This window comes from Xiphophorus couchianus, chromosome 24, assembly GCF_001444195.1.
Source record: "Xiphophorus couchianus chromosome 24, X_couchianus-1.0, whole genome shotgun sequence".
Classification (NCBI taxonomy): domain Eukaryota; kingdom Metazoa; phylum Chordata; class Actinopteri; order Cyprinodontiformes; family Poeciliidae; genus Xiphophorus; species Xiphophorus couchianus.
In genome coordinates this window covers 7,997,772-8,021,342 of record NC_040251.1, presented here as the reverse complement: position 1 = coordinate 8,021,342, position 23,571 = coordinate 7,997,772, and the positions used below count along the sequence as shown (strand labels likewise).

Genomic DNA, 23,571 nt, shown 5'->3' with positions numbered 1-23,571 from the left:
GCAGATAAAACATCTCCATGTTCCCTTTCTTGACTAGTGCATCACTAGTCAGGCAGGATATCAGGAGTGAGATGCGGCTCGCATTAGGATTAAGCTTTGATATGCATGAAGGAGCAACTGATGAGTAAACAGATTCCATCAAAGGAGCGATAATGACACTCCTGTGTGCCATTAAAAAGAAAGAGCTGCAGATTCAGGACAATAAATCGTATTATAAGATATTAAACCAACTTTTTTTCCTAATTAAAAGGAACAACATCTGCTAATCAACATGAATGAAGAACACATGGACCTCTGAAGAGCAGGCTAACGAAAGGTCAAAGCAGACATGAACACGGTTTTAAATCTTTTTTGTAACTGTTGCAGCTTTTTGTCAAACCATCTGTGCCTGATTACCTTTCCAGTTGTTTCCTCGGCTCTAAGCCAAACTAGAAATGTCTTCTTTGTATTCAGACACGAAACAACAGAAAGGGCTGAGCGAGGAATAATCCCAAAAATACCGGCTGCAATGGCTGCACACGCGGCCGCACCAGGCTATAAAAGAGGCTGGCTTTAATTGCATCAGTTATTAAGAGCCTGGAAAATCATCATGCAAAATCTGGTCCTGCTGGTAGCTGAAGCTGGCCTTTCATCTCCTCTCCAACAGTAAACGACATCATACACAACACTGCTAAAGGTGGATTTCTGGGTAATTTTGATTTTAAAAAATCAATAAGTAATATTCCAGAAAAGGAAGCATTTGTTGTGTAAGCAGGAATCTGAATGTTAAATTACAGAGTGCTTTTAAACATTTCCATTTGGACTTCTTCAGTGTCAAGTATGAAAAAGTTCAACACATTTGTAAGATTTTAGGGAATATCTGATTGTCACAATACAGTAGACCTCCACCTATTTTTGGATCAACATTCACAGATTTTTCTGTTTAACACAAGTCCAAATTATTTTCAGAAAATTTGCCTATTTATGGGTCTTTTTGTGAAGCATATCTAATATTTAAGGAGAATGCAGCTTGGGATGCTATTGGCTGGCGTTGCCAAAGCAGCCAATCCAGTAGCATCATTTTTTCTCCATAGAGCTGATTGGAAATAAGGAAGACTAGATGTTGGCTTCTGTGATAGTGCAAAGAAGGTTTTCATTGTGTGCACTGATGCACATTAAGGTAGATTTCTAAAGGTGAGTTTCTGCTCCGTTAGAATCCAGCTGCAGTCTGCAGGTGAACAGGAGAGACGACCAGAGGAATGAAGCTGAAAGAAATCTAAATCTTACCACATGGTTTTGGTCTAGTTTGTAGTCCATTAAAATGATGGAGTATTTTGTGGGTTGACATGCTAAAACAGGATCAGGATTTTTATTATTTTTAGTAGTAAATTGCAACTCAAGTCTAATGGTCTAAAAGTGGTCACAATTACTAACAGTCTTAATGGGCCAATTTTCATTTTAAAACTATGACAGTTTTCTCTGTGACAGTGAAAGTAAGAAAATATGTAAATGAGGTTGGCTTTGTTGAGAAATTGGCTGAAATAAAATAGAGTTTATGTGAGAAAAGAGGAGGGAGAATTAAACATATCAGATTAGGTCTGTGGTGAGTTTTTGAACAAAGTCAGATTTAAATTATTTTGGTAAAAACCAGAACATGTGTATACTGGAACCCTAAAGTTTACAGTTATTGTTATTTATTTTGTCTAAACTGTAAAACTGTACTATAAAACAGTATTTAAGCTGTAACTAATGGAAGACACGCGCCTTTAGTTTGACGGTGATAGCCTGTTCCAACATGTTCCAACATCAGATGAACCCGGTTCCTGACTATAAAATGTTTTATCCTGGTAATTTAATCATATGCTCACAGCTACGACTCCAAAGAAACGGAATCCATTTCTGTTGCTGTTTGACAAGCTAAAGTCAAACAGCACCAAACGTTTTCATGCTACTGAGATGAATCTTTTCACTTAGCTTGTTTGCGTCTCCTTCCATTAGTTTCTTAAAAGGCTCCTCAACCCACAAGTAAATCTTCTTGTTTGTTTCCTTTGAAACATTTGGACTGCCTGACATCATCTTTCTGAGATGTTAGGCGGTGCTTTAAATTTACTGCACAAATCCTTAATGCTCGACAAATAATTTAATCTTTGCTCCATCCATAAAATGGAGACTAATTTAAATATGTTCTGCCTGGCCAAAAAAGAAGTTGCCACCTGGATTTAACTAAGCAATTAGGTAACAACCTCCAGCTGAATGATAGCCCAGTAGATTCAGTTTGATTTGGGACCAAAGGTCTGCTCTGAGTCAAACCCAAGAAGTCCTTTAGAAAAGCCTGTTACCCTCCTCGCCTGTGGAGGCGCTGCACCAAGAATCGTTGAACAAAACGACACAAAAATCTCTGAAGAAGTCATGAAATGTAAACAAAGCTGCAAGTGTCAGGTTTTACCAGTTGCAGGATTTCTGTTTTGTCTTTAGTTAAACACCACGCGCCATTTCTCCTGCTAATGCTAGACTCCTGCTTTTGTTTTGGTTATAACTACCCAGAATGCCCTGTGCTGTAGTCCACCTCCTGCTTTAGTTTTGGTTCGCATCAGAATTCGATGCTTGTTGTTGTGGAAAAAGATGTCAGTCTGTTTAAGAAAACCGAATCATTTCTTCAGCAGGTTCAAACTTTGCTCTACAGGAATCTAAAGCCTCCCAGCTAAATGTACCGCATGTCCTCCAAGTTACAGAAATACCTCAAATAAATCAAATCTTCACTTTCACTCGTTTTTTCTTGTTTGGTTTTTATGTTTTCCAAAGATTACAACAGCGGTAGATGAGAGAACAGATCTGCATGAAGGAAATTTACTGTAACCCCTGATGGAAAACTTCTAACTGACTCACATGTTTTCTGTTCACTTGTCACTTTTGTCTTCATGTTCATTCTTTCTTCACTCCTTCACTCACAAACATTAGTCAGAATTAGTCATAAATCAACATGTTACACAGCCTTTGTGAGCTCAGATTTTGTTTTCTGTCGATGATTTTAATTGATTTAAACTTTAAAAATGTGCCTCGCCATTTTGTTTCCTCCATTACAGTCTTAGCTGCAACAGTTGACAACGGTTGCTTATATATCTGAAGGCTAATGTTTAGCCCAACATTCATACCATGATTTACTATTTTAACAGGTTCAGAAGACAAAAAATGGACATGATTCAACCATCATCATGAATATTAGTCAGACACATATTATTAATAAAAATAATATTTAAAAAAAATTCATATGGTATATAAGTGAGCAGGTGAAAACTGCTTATGCTAGTTTTCATCTCCAATAATTATCACATTTAAATGTTAGCTACTATAGTCAGTTATTTTAATGGCAAACTCTTACTTTGATAATGTCTTAGTTGTAATATATTTTCAACCTACTCATGCACTCATGTTTTTTTATGTTTTTATCGGTTACTGGATACTTGAATCCTTGGGATAAATAAAGTGATCTCTCCATTTATCAACCATGTTAAAGATTTTGTGAATAAATTACTTTTTTTAAACAAACTCTTTATATATTTGTGAACATTTTGATGCTGATTTTCCTAGTACACCATTTCACCCTGAACCCACATATTGAGATCAATAAATAGAATAGAATAGAATAGAATTCAACTTTATAAAGGTTCATCATTACTTTTTCTCTCCTATATGTATTGATGTTTTTTTATTAGACATCTCCTCCAATCAGAGTGTAGCTTTGAGATTCTGAACATACTTATTTTGAAACATGATTTCCACTTGAGCCGGTTCCTTCAAGGCATGTTTCTGTGAAACCATGCGAGATTTCTTTCTTTCTTTCACTTTCCTCCTTCCTCTGTTGTTTTCCCTCTGAGGGGAATGTTATTGCGATTCTTTGGGCTGGCTATGTTCTATACTGTAAAACCTGTCTGTTGTTATGGAAACAGAGCCCATTTTTCTCACAGGATCCCCAGCAGGCAGCCGTTTTCCCCCCTTAAGAAGAAGAAGAAAAAGCCATGTTTGGAAGACAACTTGAAGCCCCAGCTGTCCACCGTCTCCTTCCAGGCTGTTATATTTTCTGTGTTCACTTTTGTATAAGCAGCAATGAACAGATGCTCTGGAATCCCTGCTTATGGCTCCTGATTTGACTCAAACACACATCTGCACTGCGGTATGCTCCCGCTGAAAGTTACCACTCTCTTGTTTTCCCTCTGTTTTCATTCTGACACCACTGAGCGGTGGAAACATGCAAAGTGCTGTCTGGGGAAGAGCCAATGGAAGGCTGGGGAAATCAAAACAACACACACTCAGGGGCTTCCCAGCGCCGCTGCGTCTCTGTGACTTTTATTGATTTTTGTTTATAAAGAGGACGACATCAGATGATCTCTAGCCTTTACATGTTTTTAAAAGAGTATATATTAAGCCTGATTTTATTATCAGGCAATGAAACCGGAGTACACACAAAAGGCAGTTTTAAAGTAGAGATTTCAGGATGAAAAAAGCAGTCCAAGCCAACCTGTAAAAAGAAGGACTGCGTTCTAAATTCAACTGATTGTCACCAGAAATTACAATCAGGTATTTTCTATGTATGAGTATTTTGACTTTGACTGGGCCATTCTTTACTCATCCAGCCATTCTGCTGTGGATTTGGTTCAATGTTTGAGTCGACTGATTGACTCCAAAATGTCCTGCTGCTGAGGCTGCAGTCCCACCCCACAGCATCAGCCGTCCTCCCCCGTGTTTGACAGACAGTATCTAATGTTTACATGCTGTACTGTTTGCTTTTTTCCCCAGACGATGCACCATCAGTTAAAGATCAGCATCTCCACTTTAGTTACAACTGTGAACCAAAACTGACTAGTTATTTATTTTGCTGCAATATTCTGTCTGAAATGTTTTATCCCAGTTTGTTTGTGTTGCCCTGACGTTTACTGCTCCTGTTTTCCTTTTCCTTTGACTCTCCATCGCCTGTACCTGTGACATGGAGCTCCACCTGGCGTGTTTCTGGCTTTTTAGTTTTGGTAAATCTCCCTCTCAGTTTGTGTTTAAGCAGCAGCATGAGCCATTTCTCAACTACTGCTAAGACTTCCTGCCTTCGTGGCGCTCTCCTCTCCTGCGACCGTTCTGGCCTCCCACAGTCGGTGAATGTTTCACATTCGACACGTGACCGTCGCAGCTCTGTCCCTGACTTTTGTTTGCTCGTTTTTCTCTCTACCTCATGTAGGCACACCAACAGAGACAAAACTTTAAGTATGTATCGGGGTAAGAAAATTTCAGTTGCACTTGGTATGCAAAAGAGAGTTTTTCTTCCACAGCGATGTAACTGGCAGGTTATTTAACCAAATTCTCTCAAAAAGGAAGAGCATTGTGTCAGTAAGAACGCATTTCTGCTTTCAAAGAACGTGAGATTGTAGGTTAAGTGTTGCTTCTTTCAATGTGCTTAAAAAGGATGAATCCAATTTATCTTAACTGAATGTTGTTCTTTATTTGTTTGTATAGTTTCCTTTAGTCTTTTCTTTGACTTTCTTCAATGAGGACGCTTTAAAAAAAGGCTAAATTCATTAACTCAACCAGCAAGTAAACTCAAAATTTCACTAAGGAAGAAGCTGTTTATGAGTCACATAGTTAATAGTTTAGCCTTCAAATCAAGCTTAAATGAATGAACTGATATAATTTTTTTTTTGACCGTTTATCTAACATCGGTATCAGTACATTAGTCATATTTTAACATATCGGTGTCGACTCAATAAATGAAACTGAAACTGGGCCAATATTGACAACCAATATTTACTTCCATCTTGTCGCTGTTTGTTTCTGGAGGGGAAATGGAAGAGGTAGGTCATGTGACAGTGATGCAGCAAAGGATTGTGGGTAGTGTAATTGAAGCAGAGAAGCGGTGATCAATGCAGTGGTATGGTCGTTTTTTCCATGTTGATGAAAAGGTAAGAAGAAAGCATAGAAAAATGGGGAACAAAGTATTGCTGTTATCAGCCCTAACAGCAATACTAATTTTGGATTCAATATAATTCAGAAATACTGTGTGGAATCAAATTCAATTGAATATTAATCACTAATAAATGGTACCTTCAAAAAAGACAGGTAAAATTGGAAATCTTTGCGTCGGTAGAAATAAAAAATGCTTCTTGTCCTTTTTCCAAACTGTTGTCTGGACATTGTGATGTTATTGCCTGACAGAGCTGGAACCAGCGAATTAGATACAGATTCTTAATCAGATTGAGCAATTACACGTTTATATGAAAGAAGCAACAGAAAGTGAGAGACATTTCTCTGAGAAGAAATCTCTTCAATCCATCCATTAGCGATGCCTATTTATCCTTTCAGAGCGTCACGAGGGAGCGGAGGCGATTCCCAGCTGACACAACTGCATTCACCTTTAGGGCAAATGCACCAGACATCCTGCATCCTGCACACCAGGATGGGGAACAAAGAAGTAGCCTGCTGAACGAGTTTGTGAAGAAACATTGTACAAGCCGTTCGGAGAACTCAGATATTTCTCAATGACTCTTTGCAGGAATTGAAAGATAAGTGTAGGATCCTCAGATGGTGACATTGTGTGATGAGGCTTGTTGTCATGTGGAAACAGCTCAAAATCTTTCAGAGTGACACACTTTGACTGACATTTTGGTCACCACAAGCTATGGGTGGTTTTTCACAGTTCACAGAGAACATTTAGCTTTAAAATAAACATAATTGTATCCAGCCTGAGTCCTGGTTTGAACCTGATAGAACATTTCACAAGTATAAGGCTGAATATGACAAAAACTCACATTTTTCTGAACTTTACTGCCAAACTAAAGCATCCTGCTCTAAAGCATGGTCAGAGCTTCCCGTTGGTTTGCTTTGGCTGCGTAACATAGAAGCCTCCAGCTACCAAATATTTGCCTTTTCTAAAGTTCTACAAACTATTGTATTGACGTGAGTCTTTTTCTGAAGAATATTATAATCATAGACATACACAAACAGAAGCTGCAGAAAACTGAACTTACAACAAATCCACAATGTTTGTCTGAAATCCTGGAGGAAACACCTGACATGTTAGAGTGGGTCGATAAAGCAAGGCAGCAAAAATTATACTCCAGTGAGAAAAACATTACTTCTGTATCTTTTTACTCAAATAAAAAGTAACAATATGTTTTTCGAAATAAAAAAATAGACGGACAGATAGATAGATAGATTAAAGTCTCACTTTAACATATCAGTAGTTGTGTTTGTGCTTCTGGTTAAATATGATGGTTCTTTATTTAGAGAAGTTGTTCACATTTGGTAGATTATGCAGAAATTATGCTTAAGTGAAAGTAGCAATATCTTCATATTAACATTAGAAAAAGTAAAGACGACAGTCTTGTGAAATTACATTTTTCAAAAAGTTACTCAAGTAAAAGTTTCTACCTCTGGGCACCAAATAACAAAACACAAAAGTGTCACAAAAAAAGTGTTTTGCTTTGTTACAGTTGTTTCAGTCTCACACTACAAAATAAAAGCTAAATAAGATTTTTCAATTTAATTTCAGATTTATTATTTATAAAATGAAATTAACCTGCTTCTGATACATACTTACCAGCATGAAATGAAATGGTAAAAAAGTGGCCTGTTTGCATTTCATGCTTGGTTTAGCTGCTAGACATGCATCACTGTAAAAAAAAAAACTGCTAAAATGAAGAAAGCGTTCTCGGCTCACCTGATGATGACGTACATGACCAGGAAATTCCCCACCAGGCCGAAGACGCAGACAATCATGTAGACCACCACGATGGTGACCCTGAAGCCCGCTGGCAGCAGGGCGTCTGTCTCTGTCCTGTTGAAGTCATCGGTGAAATTATCGTTGAAAAAGGAGCTGTTGAAGAACCGCAGGTCCAGGAAATCCATGTCTGGATGAAATGAAGACGGCGCTCCTGGACAAGAGAGACAGGAAAAACACGTCAAGGCCCAGCTAGCATGCTGCAAGCCACAAAGAAAGATTTAATTATGATGATCTGCTTTTCAACGCCAATTTTGAGAACTTCTGACAACAATGATTGAGGCCAGATGTTTACATACTATGTGTATTTCACATTTTCCTTACCTCACTGACTGATAACTGAACAGTTTCTGTTAAATGCCAGGTCAATATTTTTAATTTTGGTTGATGTTCAAATTTCCAAGCAGCAAATTTGAGACATTTTTCACTCTGAACATTCACAACTGTCAACCGTTTGGTTTTTGCTGTGTGAGCATGTATTGAAGCTGTGTATGAAAGCATATTAACATATATTTATGTCATGATGTCATGGAAGCTAATATCTACAGTCAACCTTTTCTGGTTGGGGTACAGCCAATCAGCACCAAGAACAACATGTAGCATAGTGCCAACGTATTTCAGCTCCAAGCAGTCATTTTTTCTGATTATTTTAGATATACTCCATGAATTGGCATATTTCTCTGCAATAATCTGGAGTTATATGCTATAGAAAAATTAACAGGCAGGCTGGTGGTCCACTAGCTTAAACCAACTGTTCTAGTTAATGTTACTCTAAATAACTAAGACTATTTGCAGGTTGTGTGGGATCTGTATTTATGTAGTAAACAGGAGGCAGCTGAACATATTGTTAAGGTAAATAAAGCTCTCACCGTGGAGACTTTATAAACAGTAGGAGCCACATATTCAGGTGTGTGTGAGGCTCTGTCTGATCACACACGCGCCTCCCACCGCCGACATCAGCTGCTGCCACAAGAACAATCTAATTCTATGGGAAACACTGCAACACCGCTGCATGCAGCCTGCATCAGCAATACATCAAAAGGACTCCATGAACCACCAGCCACCATCTTCCTGCGAGTCATGAATATTCATCACATCAAAAAACAGCAAAGTAATTTCACTGTGCAGCTGAATTTCGCTGGGTTACTGCTCAGCTCCAGGTTCAGGCACTAAATACACTCCAGTATGCCTCCATTCCTACACTCTTTCTTCACTTTTCTCTCCAAATCTGTCCACATCGTTTTCCACTCCTGCCTGCTCTCTTGTTGTCCAGAGTTTTTAAAAACACACGGCAGGTTTTGTTTTTGCAGGCTCTGCTGCAGCAGCAGTGTGTGTGAATTTGTGTGTTTTGGCTGCCTGAGCTTTGATGAATAAGGAGTTAAAGTTAGAGCCTTTAGTGTGTTTCCATGTAAGGCTGCAACGCCGCGCTGGGTGGGCTGCTGTATAACACTTTAGGTACGTGTGAGAGGACAAAGCAACATTAATGACTCTCATGTTTGGGTGAGCATGAGTGCAGGTCTCAGCACATGGTGACGGATATCTGGACTTCACTTTAAATCACTTCAAATCAATGCAGTGGAAGCTTTTGAAGGGCTGCAACTAACTGTTAGATAGTCATCTATTAATCGATTATTCAGACAATTAATCGATTGAATTAAAAAAATTAATTTACCATTTACCACAAAAAAACTTCTAACATGTGAAAAGCCTTTTTCTAGAGTTTGTTTAATCCAGTTAACGATTAATCAATTACTAAATTAATTGACGATTACTTCAGTAAATGATTCATCGTGATTAATCCGATTAATTGTTTTAACCCTACTCTGTTGTGTTCAGCACTGTTCATGTCATGTTTTCACAACAACAAAAAAGGTCAAAAATTTACATCCACTGATCAACTGTTGTCATTAGCACTGAGGGAAAGAAGAGAAGCTGCATTTCTTCTTCTACCACACTGTCACGACATAGTGACCGTTTCAACAAATATGTAAAAAATATTTTTTTATAAAAGTTACATACTGCAGCTTTAACCTGGCCAATCTATATGTAGCTTCAGAATAAACAGTTTAACTGAACTAAAATCAACAATTGAAACAGAGACACTGTTGGGCGTTAAAACAGCATAATAATCAAAAGCGCATCAAAGATGACTTTGGAAAACTTTTGAAAATGTATTATTTCAAAGCTTGGTCTGTGACAAGAAGTCACTTTAAATGAGCTCTACCAATTCTGAAGGAAGGCAGAAAATTAACTAGGATTATTCCAAGTGTTGATTTCTGTGCAGTTTGTTAAAGTATGTTTAGTCAAATATCAGTGGGGTGTGTGTATATACAGTATTTGAGCCTGTAAGATCCCTTGTGTGGATCACAAACAAAATCACAACAAAAGCAAACTTGCACACCAAACTCTGTCACTAAAATAATCTGTTGCATCATCTTTTTACCCAGAATAAAACAGTTACCCAGATAAAACAGTTCAAATAAGTGATTAAAATCCATCCATCACAGTGAATACCTCCACCAGTCAATAGGAGAGGCGGGGTCATACATCAGTCCATCACACAGACACACATGGACTGACAACCAATTTGGATAGACTAATTAACCTAACAGATTTGGGCTGTGAGAGGAGAACACCTGCAGAACCAGGCATGCACAGGGAGAACATGCTAACTCCATGCAGAAACACCCCAGGCTGGGATTCAAACCCAGAACCTTCTTCCTGCAAGGCAGCCGTGCAGCTGCAGCATCATGATTGGAATCCATGAAATCAAATGATATTCCTGTTGATGAGCGTATGAATAATTTCGACTAAAACTGAAAACATCAAATTAAAGACCATTTGTTCATGCTTTGGTTTTGATGATGCAACAACGTGACATCTTGCACTTGACAACACATTTAATGTGCCAACTCATTAATGCTCTCAACTCTTAGTACTAAGGGTTGCTTGCTCTCAACACTTGTTGTATTTTAATAAACCATTTTTCACTGTGTCATGTAAAATTTCTATCACCAACAGTGAAGAATGTAATCATGGCTGACAAGCCAGGAATTACTCCCAGCGAGTGATGTTGCGTTTTCCATTCTTTCAGGACTTATTGGTGTCAGTACATATTTTCCTTACCTTTGAATTTTCGTTCAGATATCTGAAAAAAAATTAAAATGCGCCCAGTACTTGAAGTGATTTTCTCTAAAATAACTAAACTTCAGATGAAGCGCAATTAGCAGCATAACAGCCAAAGTGAAACAAATAAATGAAGAAACAAATTGACAACCTATTGCAACAAACCTTGTTTCAAATGGCTCAGAAAGTGTAATTAGTAATAGTAAATAAAGTGGAAAATAACATTTTGAGTGTGTAGACACCAACATTTTCTGTTAAATAAAACAATGCATGACTTCATTTGTTTTTTATTATTCTCAAGAAGAGTTCCTGATTTCCATGTACTAAAAATGTCAGTTTACATGCATGTATACACAACCAGTTTGCAAGAGCCAGAAATGACTCCTATGATTTCATTGTTTTGTGCAACACTCCAATTGAGCCACTAGGGGACACTATTCTTTCTAGATATAGAAAATGAAGAAATGGTTTTTGCTGCTGTGCCTACGAGTCTTTGAAATTCATCAGATATTCAGTAAACAATGAACAATTTAAGTTTTAAAGGACATGTGCTTGATTGTATTATTTGGAGAGAAAAAAGAAGAAGCAACTACACATACCGCAGCACACTACTAAGACCAGCAATAAAACGTTTGCCACATTTGTAAAGGAGATGTCAAGAAGCCCAAACAGTTGCATTTTAGAGAAATAACTGAAGAAAACTGGGATGAAAATTAAACACAGACAGGCAAGGAATAAATATTGCTAACTAAATATAGCTACACCAATGTTATCAGGAAAAGGAGACTGCAGGTACATGGCACCAAACACTGGATCAGCTCACTGCCTCCTCAGAGGAAACATCTAATACAAACAGTTGTTAATAAGCCCAAACAGTTCAGGTAAACCAGAGGAAGTCACAGTCTCTGCTTATTTTCAACCTGTCCATGTGTTTACAGATGTTTTAATGCCTAAGGTCAAGTAGAAACAAGAATATTGTTCCTGCTTCACGTCTCTAAAGCAGTAAATATGTTATGCAGTGTTTCTTTTTGTTGTGTCTAAGGCTGATACTGGAGCTTTCAGAGAGGCAGCGGTTTGTTGCATCAACCCTTAGCTAGCAACAACAAAGCAGGCTGGTTCTGCAACTTCACAGGCTTATCAGACCGGGGAAACCATTCACTTCAGCTGAGTTTATTTAGAAGAAAACCAATTACCATCAAGAGTCCTCCAAGACACTTTACAAAAACAAACAAAAAAAATCATACAGGTCAAATTGAAATCCAGTTACATCCAATCTAATTAGTCCAGTTAAATTCATTCCAGAACAATCCAGTTACAAGTGGAGCTAATGCAATCAGCTTCAGACTCAAAACCAGTTGCATACCATCCAGTTCAATACAAACACAAGCCACACAATCAAATCCATAAATCATAAAATGTCAAGCAGGAGCCAGGAGAACTCAAACCTGCAGTCTCTGTTAATGAAATCAATTGAATTCCCAAACAGAACTGGAACAAGAACTGATTGGTGTAATTCAAGCCCCTTAAGAAAAGGTCTTTAGAGTGAAATCCTTTCTTAGGATGGTGGCAGCCAATTGCGTATCAACTGCATTGGAAATGGATGAAATAGCAAAATTCAACATCTAATTGCTCAGATTTATAAAACCCTGTTGTGCATTTTAGCATTAAATGTGGTTGTAAGTGCAGCATTTATGCTGCAGCAATCAATTTAAAATAAGGTGATAAGTAATTAAAGTGAGAGGCAATTTATCAGAAGACTTAAAGACACGACTCAGGGAGGATCAGTGTCATCTTCAACACAACATAAAAAAAGAAAAAAGGTGATTTATACTTTAGTTAGAAAAATATTTACAATATTTACAGGTTAAACTTTCATCAACAAATAACTGGTTAAATTTTCCATTAACCACAAATATTTCCAAAGAAGTAAATTACTGAATTCTTTCAAAAGTGTCCATGTGAGTCAAAAGACTGAATGAGTCTTTAGCAGGTTTAGATGTTGAACAGAATCAGTTCAGAAACAGTGTTGGACCGGCTGGAGATCCAGCAGTTTAACCTCCAGGTTCCTTCTGCCACAAGGCTACTGGTGGCTGACCATCAAATGGACCGGGCCTGAACACACTGGACCAACAGTAAGTCCATTTCCTTAATATTAGTCAATATCAAATCATTATTAATGCCATAAACACTTCCTTCTTACAAGTAAGTGGAAATATACAAACATATACCTGATTCCCTTAACTGTTTATCATAACCCAGCATCATGGCATTAATTCAAACAGATTATTCATCTTCATTAATAATAGAACTGAATGTTAAATGTTCAACCATCAGACAATATACAACTCTTTCATCAAACAGTACTGAACAAATTTGCTCAATGGCCACAATTCAACACCAAAACATAGCATCAGCTTTAACATAGCATGCTAATGTTAGCATTAGCATAATCCTAACAACAGGACAAACACTCACCAGTTCATTTCTTCCAGTTTCTAAGTCCAAGAAAATTATTTCTACTGAAGATTAGAGGCATCTAGAAACTGTAGGCATATCAGTGAGAATACCATAGTCAAAAAAGAAAAACAAATCATTTAAAACAATTTAAAGAGCGCCTGCAGCAGCCAGCCCTTAACTTCCCTGTTAAACAACAGGCACTGCCCCACTTTTAAAAACTCAAATCCCACAAAATCTCACAGGATTTCAACCTTAGTACTAGAGTGGATGGCAGGAGACAAACCGTCAAAGACAAAACGTCAGTTATTAGTAATATCTGGTTGCCCCAAATAACCTAGGTTACATGAGCATTATGCTTAAAATAAAAACAGTAATGATTGATGACTTCTGAAAACTGCAATTCAACTGTTGCTGCTGCCACCCTGAATGTAATTGAAGGAAAATCGTTTAGAAAAGGTGAAATTAAAACTAAAGCTGCTCATGTCATCAGGAATTCTTAAAAACTGAAAAAGAAAAAATGAGGAGACCAGCACTTGAGTTTTCTCCACATTCAAAATATTTTCCCACCTCACAGAGACTTAAAATGCTTAAAGATGCAAAATGTAATCATGCAGTGAAATAGTAGCAATTACCCAGCAAGCTTCTTCTCTTTGAAGGACCCTTACTGCAGGTTGACGAGCAGCATGAGGCAGGCACACGTTCAGATAAATTTAAGGTATGCAGAGAATCCAGGGAATTTAATTCCTGCAAAAATATATATTTTAAAGATATTCATTATTTTCTTTTAGAGCAGAGATGTGCAATATTGTATTTCTGACATATTTAACTTAATTATCCACAAGAAAAATAAAACAACAATACATGCTGCTCGTTAATATGTGAGGGAAGGAGGTCAATTATGAATTTCATTTTTTTTATAATAATTAAATTACATTTGGCAGAAAATAGAAAGGTTGTTCTGAAGTTAGAATTGTTATTCTTTAGCTAACTAATCCTATAAAAATGTTTCAGTTTTCACAAAGATTTTCTATTTTATTTCTCATCTCATTTCTTGTATGAAAAGCTCTACAGTTTTGGTCACTTGAAATTAGAAATCTCTTAAAAAGCTGAAGGTAAAAGTTTTGATGTTAATCTGAATTTTAACTAGCAAACTAAAGCTTTTTCCTTTGTTGTTGTTTTTTTTATGTAAAGTGCTGATGATTTCGCCCCATTGCTATTTCTTACCCTTACGAGTTTTATAATTAATTTCGTAATAACCAGTTTTTTTTTATGCAAAATAGCGCTGTCTACTATGGGATCTGAATTCATAACCCAGCAGGGAGCATTTTGCACCAAGTTTAATAAAAGAGGATTCAAAATAACTTTCTATAATCTCTATATTGTCTGCTCTAAGAAATCACCATTAAAATACTTATTTGTGTCGATAATTCTTCAAAAGAGTCAATTTGCTTTCATAGAGGTCAGCGCTAAAATTAAAGGAAAAGGGCTGTAATACATTTTTTTTTATTTAATATTCAGTTAAATAAATGACTCATACTTCACCTTTTTTATGACAGTTTATTTACATAGTTTGTGAAAATTGAAAACTAAACTGATGTTATGTTGCCAAATGACCAACAGCTTCGTAGGTCTGTCCCTGTTTTGATTGGCTTAGACAAGTCATGTGATTTTTTAAAATAGTCATTAAATATGAAATCAATTATCAGTTGTTTTTTTGGGATTTATTTAAAGCTACATCAATAAAGTATTGTAAACTCTTAAATTTTATAGAACATGACTGCTCATACACAGAATAATTCAGTTAAAAAAATCAATGATTCACATTTATGTTTTAAATTAAAGTTCACTGCAAAGTATTTAATAGTAAGCAAATTGTCCCCTGATATGTCATAAAGGTTCAATCAGCATGACTCATTTACAAATGATTGCAAATTAACACCTTAAGCTTTGATTTAATTAGGAATGTCTCAGTGATGAATAAATTGTAAAAGAGTAAAAGCTGTGACAGTTTGAGAATCACTGACTTCTTGTTGTTTCTCCTTGTCTTGTTTTAAATCTATAGATTTGATTGTACTGTACAGATCTTATCTTTTGACAGCATTTCTCTAGGTGAAGAAACAAAAAAAGGATAGAAAGTAGTTGTTCCCCTGCAGAAACAGTAAGTTTTTGGATTATTCTTCCTGCTAAAATAGAGATGATCCTTTCTACTGTCACCACATGCTTGCTTGGTGTGAGGGATTGCAGAGAATCTGTCTATAAAATTAGATTTTTAAAATTGTATTCCTGTGATGTTATAATTCTGTTTTGAAAAGGTGTCATATAAATAAAGTGAATTCATTAGGGCTGGATCAGATTTATTTAGATTAAATCTGGAACAAACTCCCTGCAGACCTTGTCGCGACCTCTGACCCTGAATTATTTAAGTTTAAGATTTAGTTCAAATGAATCAATTAGATTTGTGACTTCTTTCACAACAGCGGTGATTTGTGGTATTTTATGACGTTTTGGGAAACATAAACATCAATCTGATCATAATTAAAACACCAATTGTGTACACGCCACAGTAACAATAGCCTTCTGTCCAATCAGAAAACAGAAGGTGCACGTCAGTCCCGACAGGTGTTCAAAGTAAATTTACTTTCCAAACTTCCAGCTTCGTCTGCCTTTCAACGGGGCTCTAAAACATAACAGCAGGACAATTAGACGAGCTCTTACACACACCGAGCTCTCTGGAAACAAACACCATTTGCTCCACGAGCACGCGGATGCAACACTTTACTGGCGTGTCACGCGCTGTGGATGTCGCTCGTGACAACCTTTCACCTAAAGCAGCACGCGACGTAAACACGACAGGAATACACCCGGGCAGGGGCGCGTGTTCTCCTGCAGCGCGCGCTGCGGTGGTCCGGGACACACACACACCATAATATGAGAGAGAGAGAGAGAGAGAGAGAGAGAGAGAGAGATGGGAAACAAATTGCTTTGTTGCGGCAGGCTGCGCACAATCCGCCCTTACCGGTTCCGATAGAATCTGAGTTCCGAGCGGCGGACACGATCCCGAGAAGTTGCAGCTTCCCTCTCCGTGTTCCCGTGGACTCTTCTGGGTCTGAATCGCTCCGTCTCACTCAGGGTTTGTCTGGTAACCAACTGATCACCTGAGCTGTCATCAGAGATGGCAGGTCAAAAATGCAAATAAAAATTTTTAAAAAGGAGGAAAAACTGAGGTCGATCCGGGCTGAATTTACCGGGATGAAAGCAAGAGAAACGCAGCTTCACCTCCAGTAAGCATCAGCAGGCAGAAAGCCACGGGAGGAGGAGGAGAAGGAGGAGGAGGAGGAGGAAGAAGGAGTCCGGAGGGCTGAACACGCAGAGTGGAGCTGCTTGTCCTGCCTCTCTCTCCTTCTCTCTGATCGATGGAGGTTTGCTCAACCACTCCCTCCTCTCCGTCTCCCCCATCCCTGCTGTAGCATAACCTGTGTGCTCTGTTTTGTGTTCCAACTGTTGTTTACACACACACGCCTACACACACACACACACACATATATATATGTATGTATATTTATACATTTTTGGTAAAAGGGGTCTGTAGATTCAGACTTCATGAAGAACCTGTGGCTGTGGGACAAAAGGTCTGACAGGGTAGGACACAAGAAATAACTATACACAAAGTCAATGACTTTAACCAAGAAGAAGCTTAAAACCTTTTTTAGTTCACATGCTATATTGTTATTCCCTCTTCAAAAACATACCTGGAGTGATTCCTTGATTCGTTGATGCATGTTTGAGAAATCCTTTTATCTCCATGGCAACCATTCAGCTGTGAAAAACGCCTGGGTGGACCTAGCTCCGCCTTCGAGGACAAAGCTCCTCCTCTGAGCTGCAGTTTACAAGCTTCGATCTCACAGAGCAGCCCTTCCCTGTGACTCTCCCACTCAGCTCCTTCAGACTAGCCAGCAGTAATTAGCAAACACCTGTTAGAGCTTTGCATCATTATATGAGCTGCTCTCAGTGCTGCTTCTCCACATTAAGTGGAATGTTTTGCAGAAAAAATTGTTTCTGCAAAAAATCCAGAAGAAGAATTTTTCAGTCATCAGTCGGCAAGCGTCAGTTCAACCAAACTTGGGTTGTGCAGCGGTACAATGGTCCAAAGAACTCCAGCAAGTCTTCCTCTCAATGGCCTTAAAAAGGACAAAATGAAGGTTTTGGAGAGGTCTAGTCAAAGTTTGGGTTCAAACGTCTTTAAGATAATGTGGTATGGATTTAGATAAGCTGTACAAGCCAAAGCCCCAACCTCAACCTCCCACTAGCCAAAATCAGAACGTAAGCGGACCAGTAAACTGATTCTTGTTCTGTTGGACATGATCAATGTCTCATAGCTGAGAGTCAGAACGTAGATGGACCAGTAAATTAGCCGGAGCAGCGCCTCCATTACAGCAGCTGAAGCCCCAATCTGTCTGTCTATCTCCTGCTCCGTCTTGCCATCAGTCGTAAACAAGTCAAGACGTAATGGAATTGGAGATCTGTAAACACATGATGTCATCACCAGTCGCCCTGGCCAGCCCTCTGGGTCATGCAGCCATCCTGGCAGGTGGACGTCTCACTACAGGTGTTGCACCAACCAATGTTGTTGTTAAAGCTATGTAAAATATCTGCCCTGAAACCATAAAAAATATGCCAGTTAATGTACCTACCTCATTATTTTATAGCAAGTGTCAAAATGTCAAGGAGGAAAAATATCTGAAAGGACCGTAAAGAAACAAAAGATTTCTTGCAGTTCAGTTAATCACTAAGCTTTTAAAAATGGTTTCTATAAAATGTGAAATACTTTTCATCAATCAGCAAATCTTCCCTTGAAGACTTCCAGCAAGGTCATGGTTGTTTGAACAGTATCTTTGTGAACTGCTCGACTCTTCTCTCTACAAGAAAACGCTTCAGTCTGCAGCACAATTTATAACTCCAAACTGTCATTTGAACAAACCAGAAATCAGTGTGTTTGACTTTGACTTTACCCAAAATTTCCCACTGTCACCAATATTGTTTTTAATGTTCATTGACAGAATCTCAGAGCATGTTATGGGATAAAAAAAAAAAATCTTATTTTGTACAAGAAGTAACCAACAAACAGACAGAAAGAACCTAAAATCAGGACATAAGACCCTCAGCAACAGGCAGTGGAAGTCATGAAAGGGTTTATAACTGGTTTACTTTAACCAAAGTTTAAGTTTCTTTTTTAAAATTGAGTAGTTTTCACTAAGCATTTTCATTTGTATGGATGGATGGATGGATGGATGGATGGATGGATGGATGGATCGGTGAATGGAGGGTCATACATTATTTAAGTATTAAAGACCCAGAGCATTTTTAAATATGATTTGCTGTCATTGCTTTTATTAGATTTTTGAAAGAAAGTTATTATCTCACTGCCTTTCTTCAGGGCACAGTGAAATGAACCACAGCTCTGTCTAAAATATTCATGCTGTTTCACAGCTAAGTTGTCCTCTGATACAAAAAACAGTCCCAAGTTCTTGTAAGCAGAAATCTCATAGAAGAAACCGAAGCGTGTCCTGGTGTTTTCCTGCTTTGGACGTAGGTGGCAGTAAAGGTTAGCTTTAGCCAAACGTTGGACAGGGGGAGGGAGAGGGATTTATGGGTCTTACATGAATCATTTAGAGAACAGACAGGAAAAATCATTGCTGCAACAAGAGAGGAGGAGGAAGAGAAGGCACAAGCATTGTTGTTTCTAAAAGCAGAGATACAGAGAGGTTATGTTGTTTCTGTGTTCATGTACTTGTCATTTGAGGTAATTGGGGTCTCTTGAGATATTTCTCCTTAATTGTGCTTTTCTTCCATCACTAAATGAACATGTTATATCAGTCCAGTGCAGAACTAATTTAGTTTGTAAATGGCTTTGTTAAAACTTTCAGTCTGTTGAGCAGTCACATCAATAATAAAATATACATTCTTCCATAAACATCAGTCTGTGTTTATTAGATTGATTGTGTTAATCTTTTCATTTTTTTTTCCAAACAAAGAAGTGGAAAAAGTTCAAAACAAGTGAAACGATCCCTCACTAAAGACTAAAGTGCCTAATGTTCAGTTATATATCTTTTAGACTTTACTTAAAGGAAACCGAGTCGCATGCGTCGAAGCCATATGCAGAACATAATTAGGCTCTCACTTCCAGGCAGAGTCAAACTATGGATTAATCTTTATTCCTTCTGTCGCAGATGGATGTTGCGTCTCTTTGTGAATGAATTAAGCACATTATAATTGCATCGGGAACTAATGACTTTCAGTGATACCTGCAGACCGAAACCCTGAGTTGGAATTTAAATTGATGAGAGAAAACATGAGAAAAAGAAGCATTAATTGTTAAACACTCAGTTTTAGAATTGTTTTTTTATATATATATGATATTAAGAAGACGTATTATTCCCCTTTCTCGTGATTTGAGCTTCTCAGAAATTGTCAGAACTGCAGCAATGAAATACGGCATGGATATAGTAGCAAAGCACTTTGTTTTTAGTCTGCAGCTGATTTGAGGGATTTTATCTTTAAAGTTGATCTCAGTGGATATACAGTATGTATATATATATATGTATGTATGTTGTGTAGACACAAACTACCCAGATCTTTCAAGTCAGGCTTCAGTACTCAGCTGTTCTCTTCTTTGGCAGTTTGGATATGAACCATTTTAATATTTCATGCCTTGAACTGGGCCTCTGTCTCTTTAAAACCTCCTGCTCTTTCTGAAACTCTCATCACAACATGACTCCTCTATGAACCTTTAACAATGTTTTTACCAGCGTTGCACTGAGAAGTAGCTCATATAATGAGCCCATTAGATGTGCAGTTACACCAGGTGTTTGCTAATTGCTGTTGGCTAGTCTGAAGGAGCCCAGTGTGGGAGTCATGTAAAGCAGAAGCTTGTAATCTGCAGCTCAGAGGAGGAGCTTCGTCCTTGAAGGCAGAGCTAGGTCCACCCAGGCGTTTGCACAGCTGAATGGTTGTCATGGAGATTAGAGGATTTCTCAAACATGAAAGAATAAAAGCAAAACTCCAGGTATGATTTTTAATGAGGCAATAACATTATAACATGATGTTAGGCTCAAAATGTGGATTTTACATAACGCTGCCCCTTTAATGATTGAGCTTGAGGATGAGAGATAAAATATTACAAATGTTGTCTTGTAATCTTCTCAAACAAATCAATAGCCTGGGGGTTCTTTGTGACTCTGAGCTCACTTTTAATAAACTTGTAGTCAAAACAAGAGTTTATCATCAAAGAAATGTAACCAGAGTGACCCCTCTTCTCTCTCTGGCCATCGCTGACATTTTGATGCATGTTTTTGTTTTTAATCATTTAGATTGCATTAATACAGCCCTGCTCTCTGGTCTGCCCAGCCTTCAGCTGCTACAAAACTCTGCAGCTTGTGTGTTAACCAACAGGAAGTGGGCTCACTTTACACCCGTTTTAAAATCGTTGCATTGGCTCGCCACAAGTCTCAGGATTGATTTTAAAGTTCTTTTTGTGGGTTTAAAGGTCTTAATGGTCTTGCACGATCCCATCTTGCAGAGCCGCTATTAACTTCCAAACCCCTGCGGACCCTGAGGTCCTCCGGCGCCGGTCTATTAACAGTCCCAGGAGTCAGAACACACACTTACAGAGAGGCTTCTTAACAGTCTTTCCGGTCCAGAGAAACAGTTAAGTAAGGCTTATTCACAATGTGCACCACATGTGAAATGTACGCCTGAAAAAAGGAGAAAGCACGGTTAATAGGGAGCCTGTAGGGCTGCAATTAATGACTGTTTTAGTAATCAGTTATTCTGATGACAAATAAATAGAATAGAATAGAATAGAAGTACTTTATTCATCCCAGCGGGGAAATTACTTCGCAGTTACAGCATAGAGACAAGACACAATAACAACTACCACTGAGTAGTAGTTGTAGATAAAATAAAAAATAAAAAATAAAATATAAAATGCTATAAATTGTAAAGAATATAAAATGCTGTTAATATAAAAAGCAACTTAAGAGCATTTAATCGGATAAAAAAAAAAAGGGATTTTCTCCAGATTTTTCATTAAACCACTCAAACTGTTTTATAGAATATCAGAAATACATTAAAAGATGCAAAATTTCAATTTCTTCTTTTACAATAAAATAAACATTGTATTGCCTAAAATGCAATGACATAGTATTTGTTTAATATATGTGAATCGAGTGAAGATAAACTATGCAATACAGATAAAGACATTCTTATTTCAAATGCAAAATGTATACATATTTTGTACAGTTTTGGCTTTATTTTTGCTCTGAATAGTTTTTTTAGTAAATGGCTATTGAGTCTCTAGATTGTAGCTAGAAATCAATTACTAAATATTGGCGGTTATTTCAATAATCTAATAATTTGTCGTTTTTCTAGCAAAATCTGGATGATAAAATTCTTCAGTTTGGTGCTTTGGTCTCAACTAGCCCCCTTTTTAAACGTTTTGCTTACATAGACTTCATAATTCATTTTATTTCTTCTTTCTGTTGTTTTGCTTATTTATTTTGGATATTTAAAATGTCTTCCAGTTTCAGTATTTAACGTTCATTAAATTTGAAAGTTTATTGATCTTTGAGAATGTGTTCTTGCATTATAATGCTACTAGATTATTTGTATATCATCTCAAAATAATATTATTTATCAATTTATCATCTAGCATTATGACAGGCCTAATCATGATGGATATGTGTTGACTTTTTTCCAATAATTATATTAAAACATTGAAAACTGCTCACATATTTTAAATTACTTGTCTAATAAAACGTATCCTTCAGAGTATTGCCTTTCTGTTTGGGATCAGTTTTATAAAGGCAGTGAAATCTGGAGCGTTGGTGCGTCAGAGTGAAAGGAATCATAGACCTCATAGATTTGTGCTTTTCCATCCTGTTTGTGTTTCAGAACCAAGCTAACATTTAGTTGGAGCATTCTGTGTGGAAATGAAAGATAAGCTATTAGATCTAAACTTTTGCAATATCATGTTGTAATCTATATTTTGGTTTGAATCCTTCCCATTTCATGACACAGTGAGAACCCTGTGTTTGTAACCTGATAAATGTGAATCAATGCTGCTATGGGAAGGTAAAAATAGCTTCTCCAAGTGTTTGAGCCACCAGGATGCAGCAGCGTTTGCGCCTCATTCTGCCTCGTTAAGCAGGCTGCGGAGCCGTTTCTGAGTCAGCCACAGGGCTGCTCCCAGGATAAGCTCCTCATCGTTTCAGCTGTCACTCTCCTGGACTCAACAGGCTGCATGATACCTGCAACAGGTACAGAGACAGGCTGGAAGATAGGTCCCAGCTCCCAGCCGTGATTGGCCACTGTAATAAGAGTTTTCCTATGTCCTGTCTACATCACTGCTCTGCCAGAAAATTACACCTAACCGGCAGCTTTCTGGGCTGCCTACAGTATACATAAAAAACCTGACAAAAGAAGATTGTAGAAGCTTCTAAAGAAGATAGTGACATAAGTATGACTAAGCTCCTCATCATTTTACAATACAATTCATCAGCTTCACTCTAAACAGGCTAGTTGAAGGTAAAGACATTTTATTGTTTCGCTAACGAGCACAACCCAACAGTCAGGCATGGCAATCTCAGTTTGGATGGTGGTTGTTGCAGAAACTGTTTCAAATCCAGCTGTATCAACTCCTCTAACTCATATTTGCCAATGATTACTATATCCATGGCAACCAGCCTTTCATTTCACAGCCTCCCCCATCCTCTGGTATGTATTATTAAATCACCAAACAAACTTCATATGTTAAAAGCAGAGTATCTACAGAATAAATTATTGAAAAGATAGATTTATTTCAATAATTCCTTACAAAATGTGAAAGAGGTACAGAGATATACACAAAGTATTTATAGGTTTTGATTATTATAGCTTTTAGCAAATAAAACATAAAACTGATAAAAATTCTCTGATAACATTTTATTAATTCTGGAAAGCAATAAAAAGATTTTTGGTAAAGTTATGGTATGATGATTTTTATTGAGTAACCGATCATCATAGTTGACCTAACAATTTTTTGATCACAAGCTGCTGTTTCCAAGCATATTCAATGAAAGTTGAGTTAAAGGAAAAAGTGCAGTAGAAAAACCTGGGCAGCTGGTAGAACTGCAGCATTCAAAGTGAAAGTCAACGTCTGTTTCAGATGCTTCAGATTTCCTGTTCTAAAGCCTGTCATGAAGCAGAGATAATGT

The 23,571-nt window shown here is 37.6% G+C and overlaps 1 protein-coding gene across 2 annotated transcripts in view; it reads right to left on the bottom strand.

Moving 5' to 3' along the window:
- Positions 1-16,716, bottom strand: part of oprl1 (opiate receptor-like 1) — a 73,176-nt gene extending 56,460 nt beyond the window's left edge. Inside the window, exons 1-3 of one of the 2 annotated variants that reach the window (XM_028011658.1) lie at positions 16,567-16,716; positions 16,338-16,481; positions 7,679-7,892 (exon numbers count right to left, since the gene is read on the bottom strand). In XM_028011658.1, coding sequence (XP_027867459.1) covers positions 7,679-7,866 — 188 coding nt within the window. In that variant the 5' untranslated portion in view covers positions 7,867-7,892; positions 16,338-16,481; positions 16,567-16,716. Of the gene's footprint in view, positions 1-7,678; positions 7,893-13,339; positions 13,472-16,337; positions 16,482-16,566 lie in introns of those variants that run through there. The other variant, XM_028011659.1, reaches the window with a different exon arrangement.
- Positions 16,717-23,571: the final 6,855 nt, after the last annotated feature.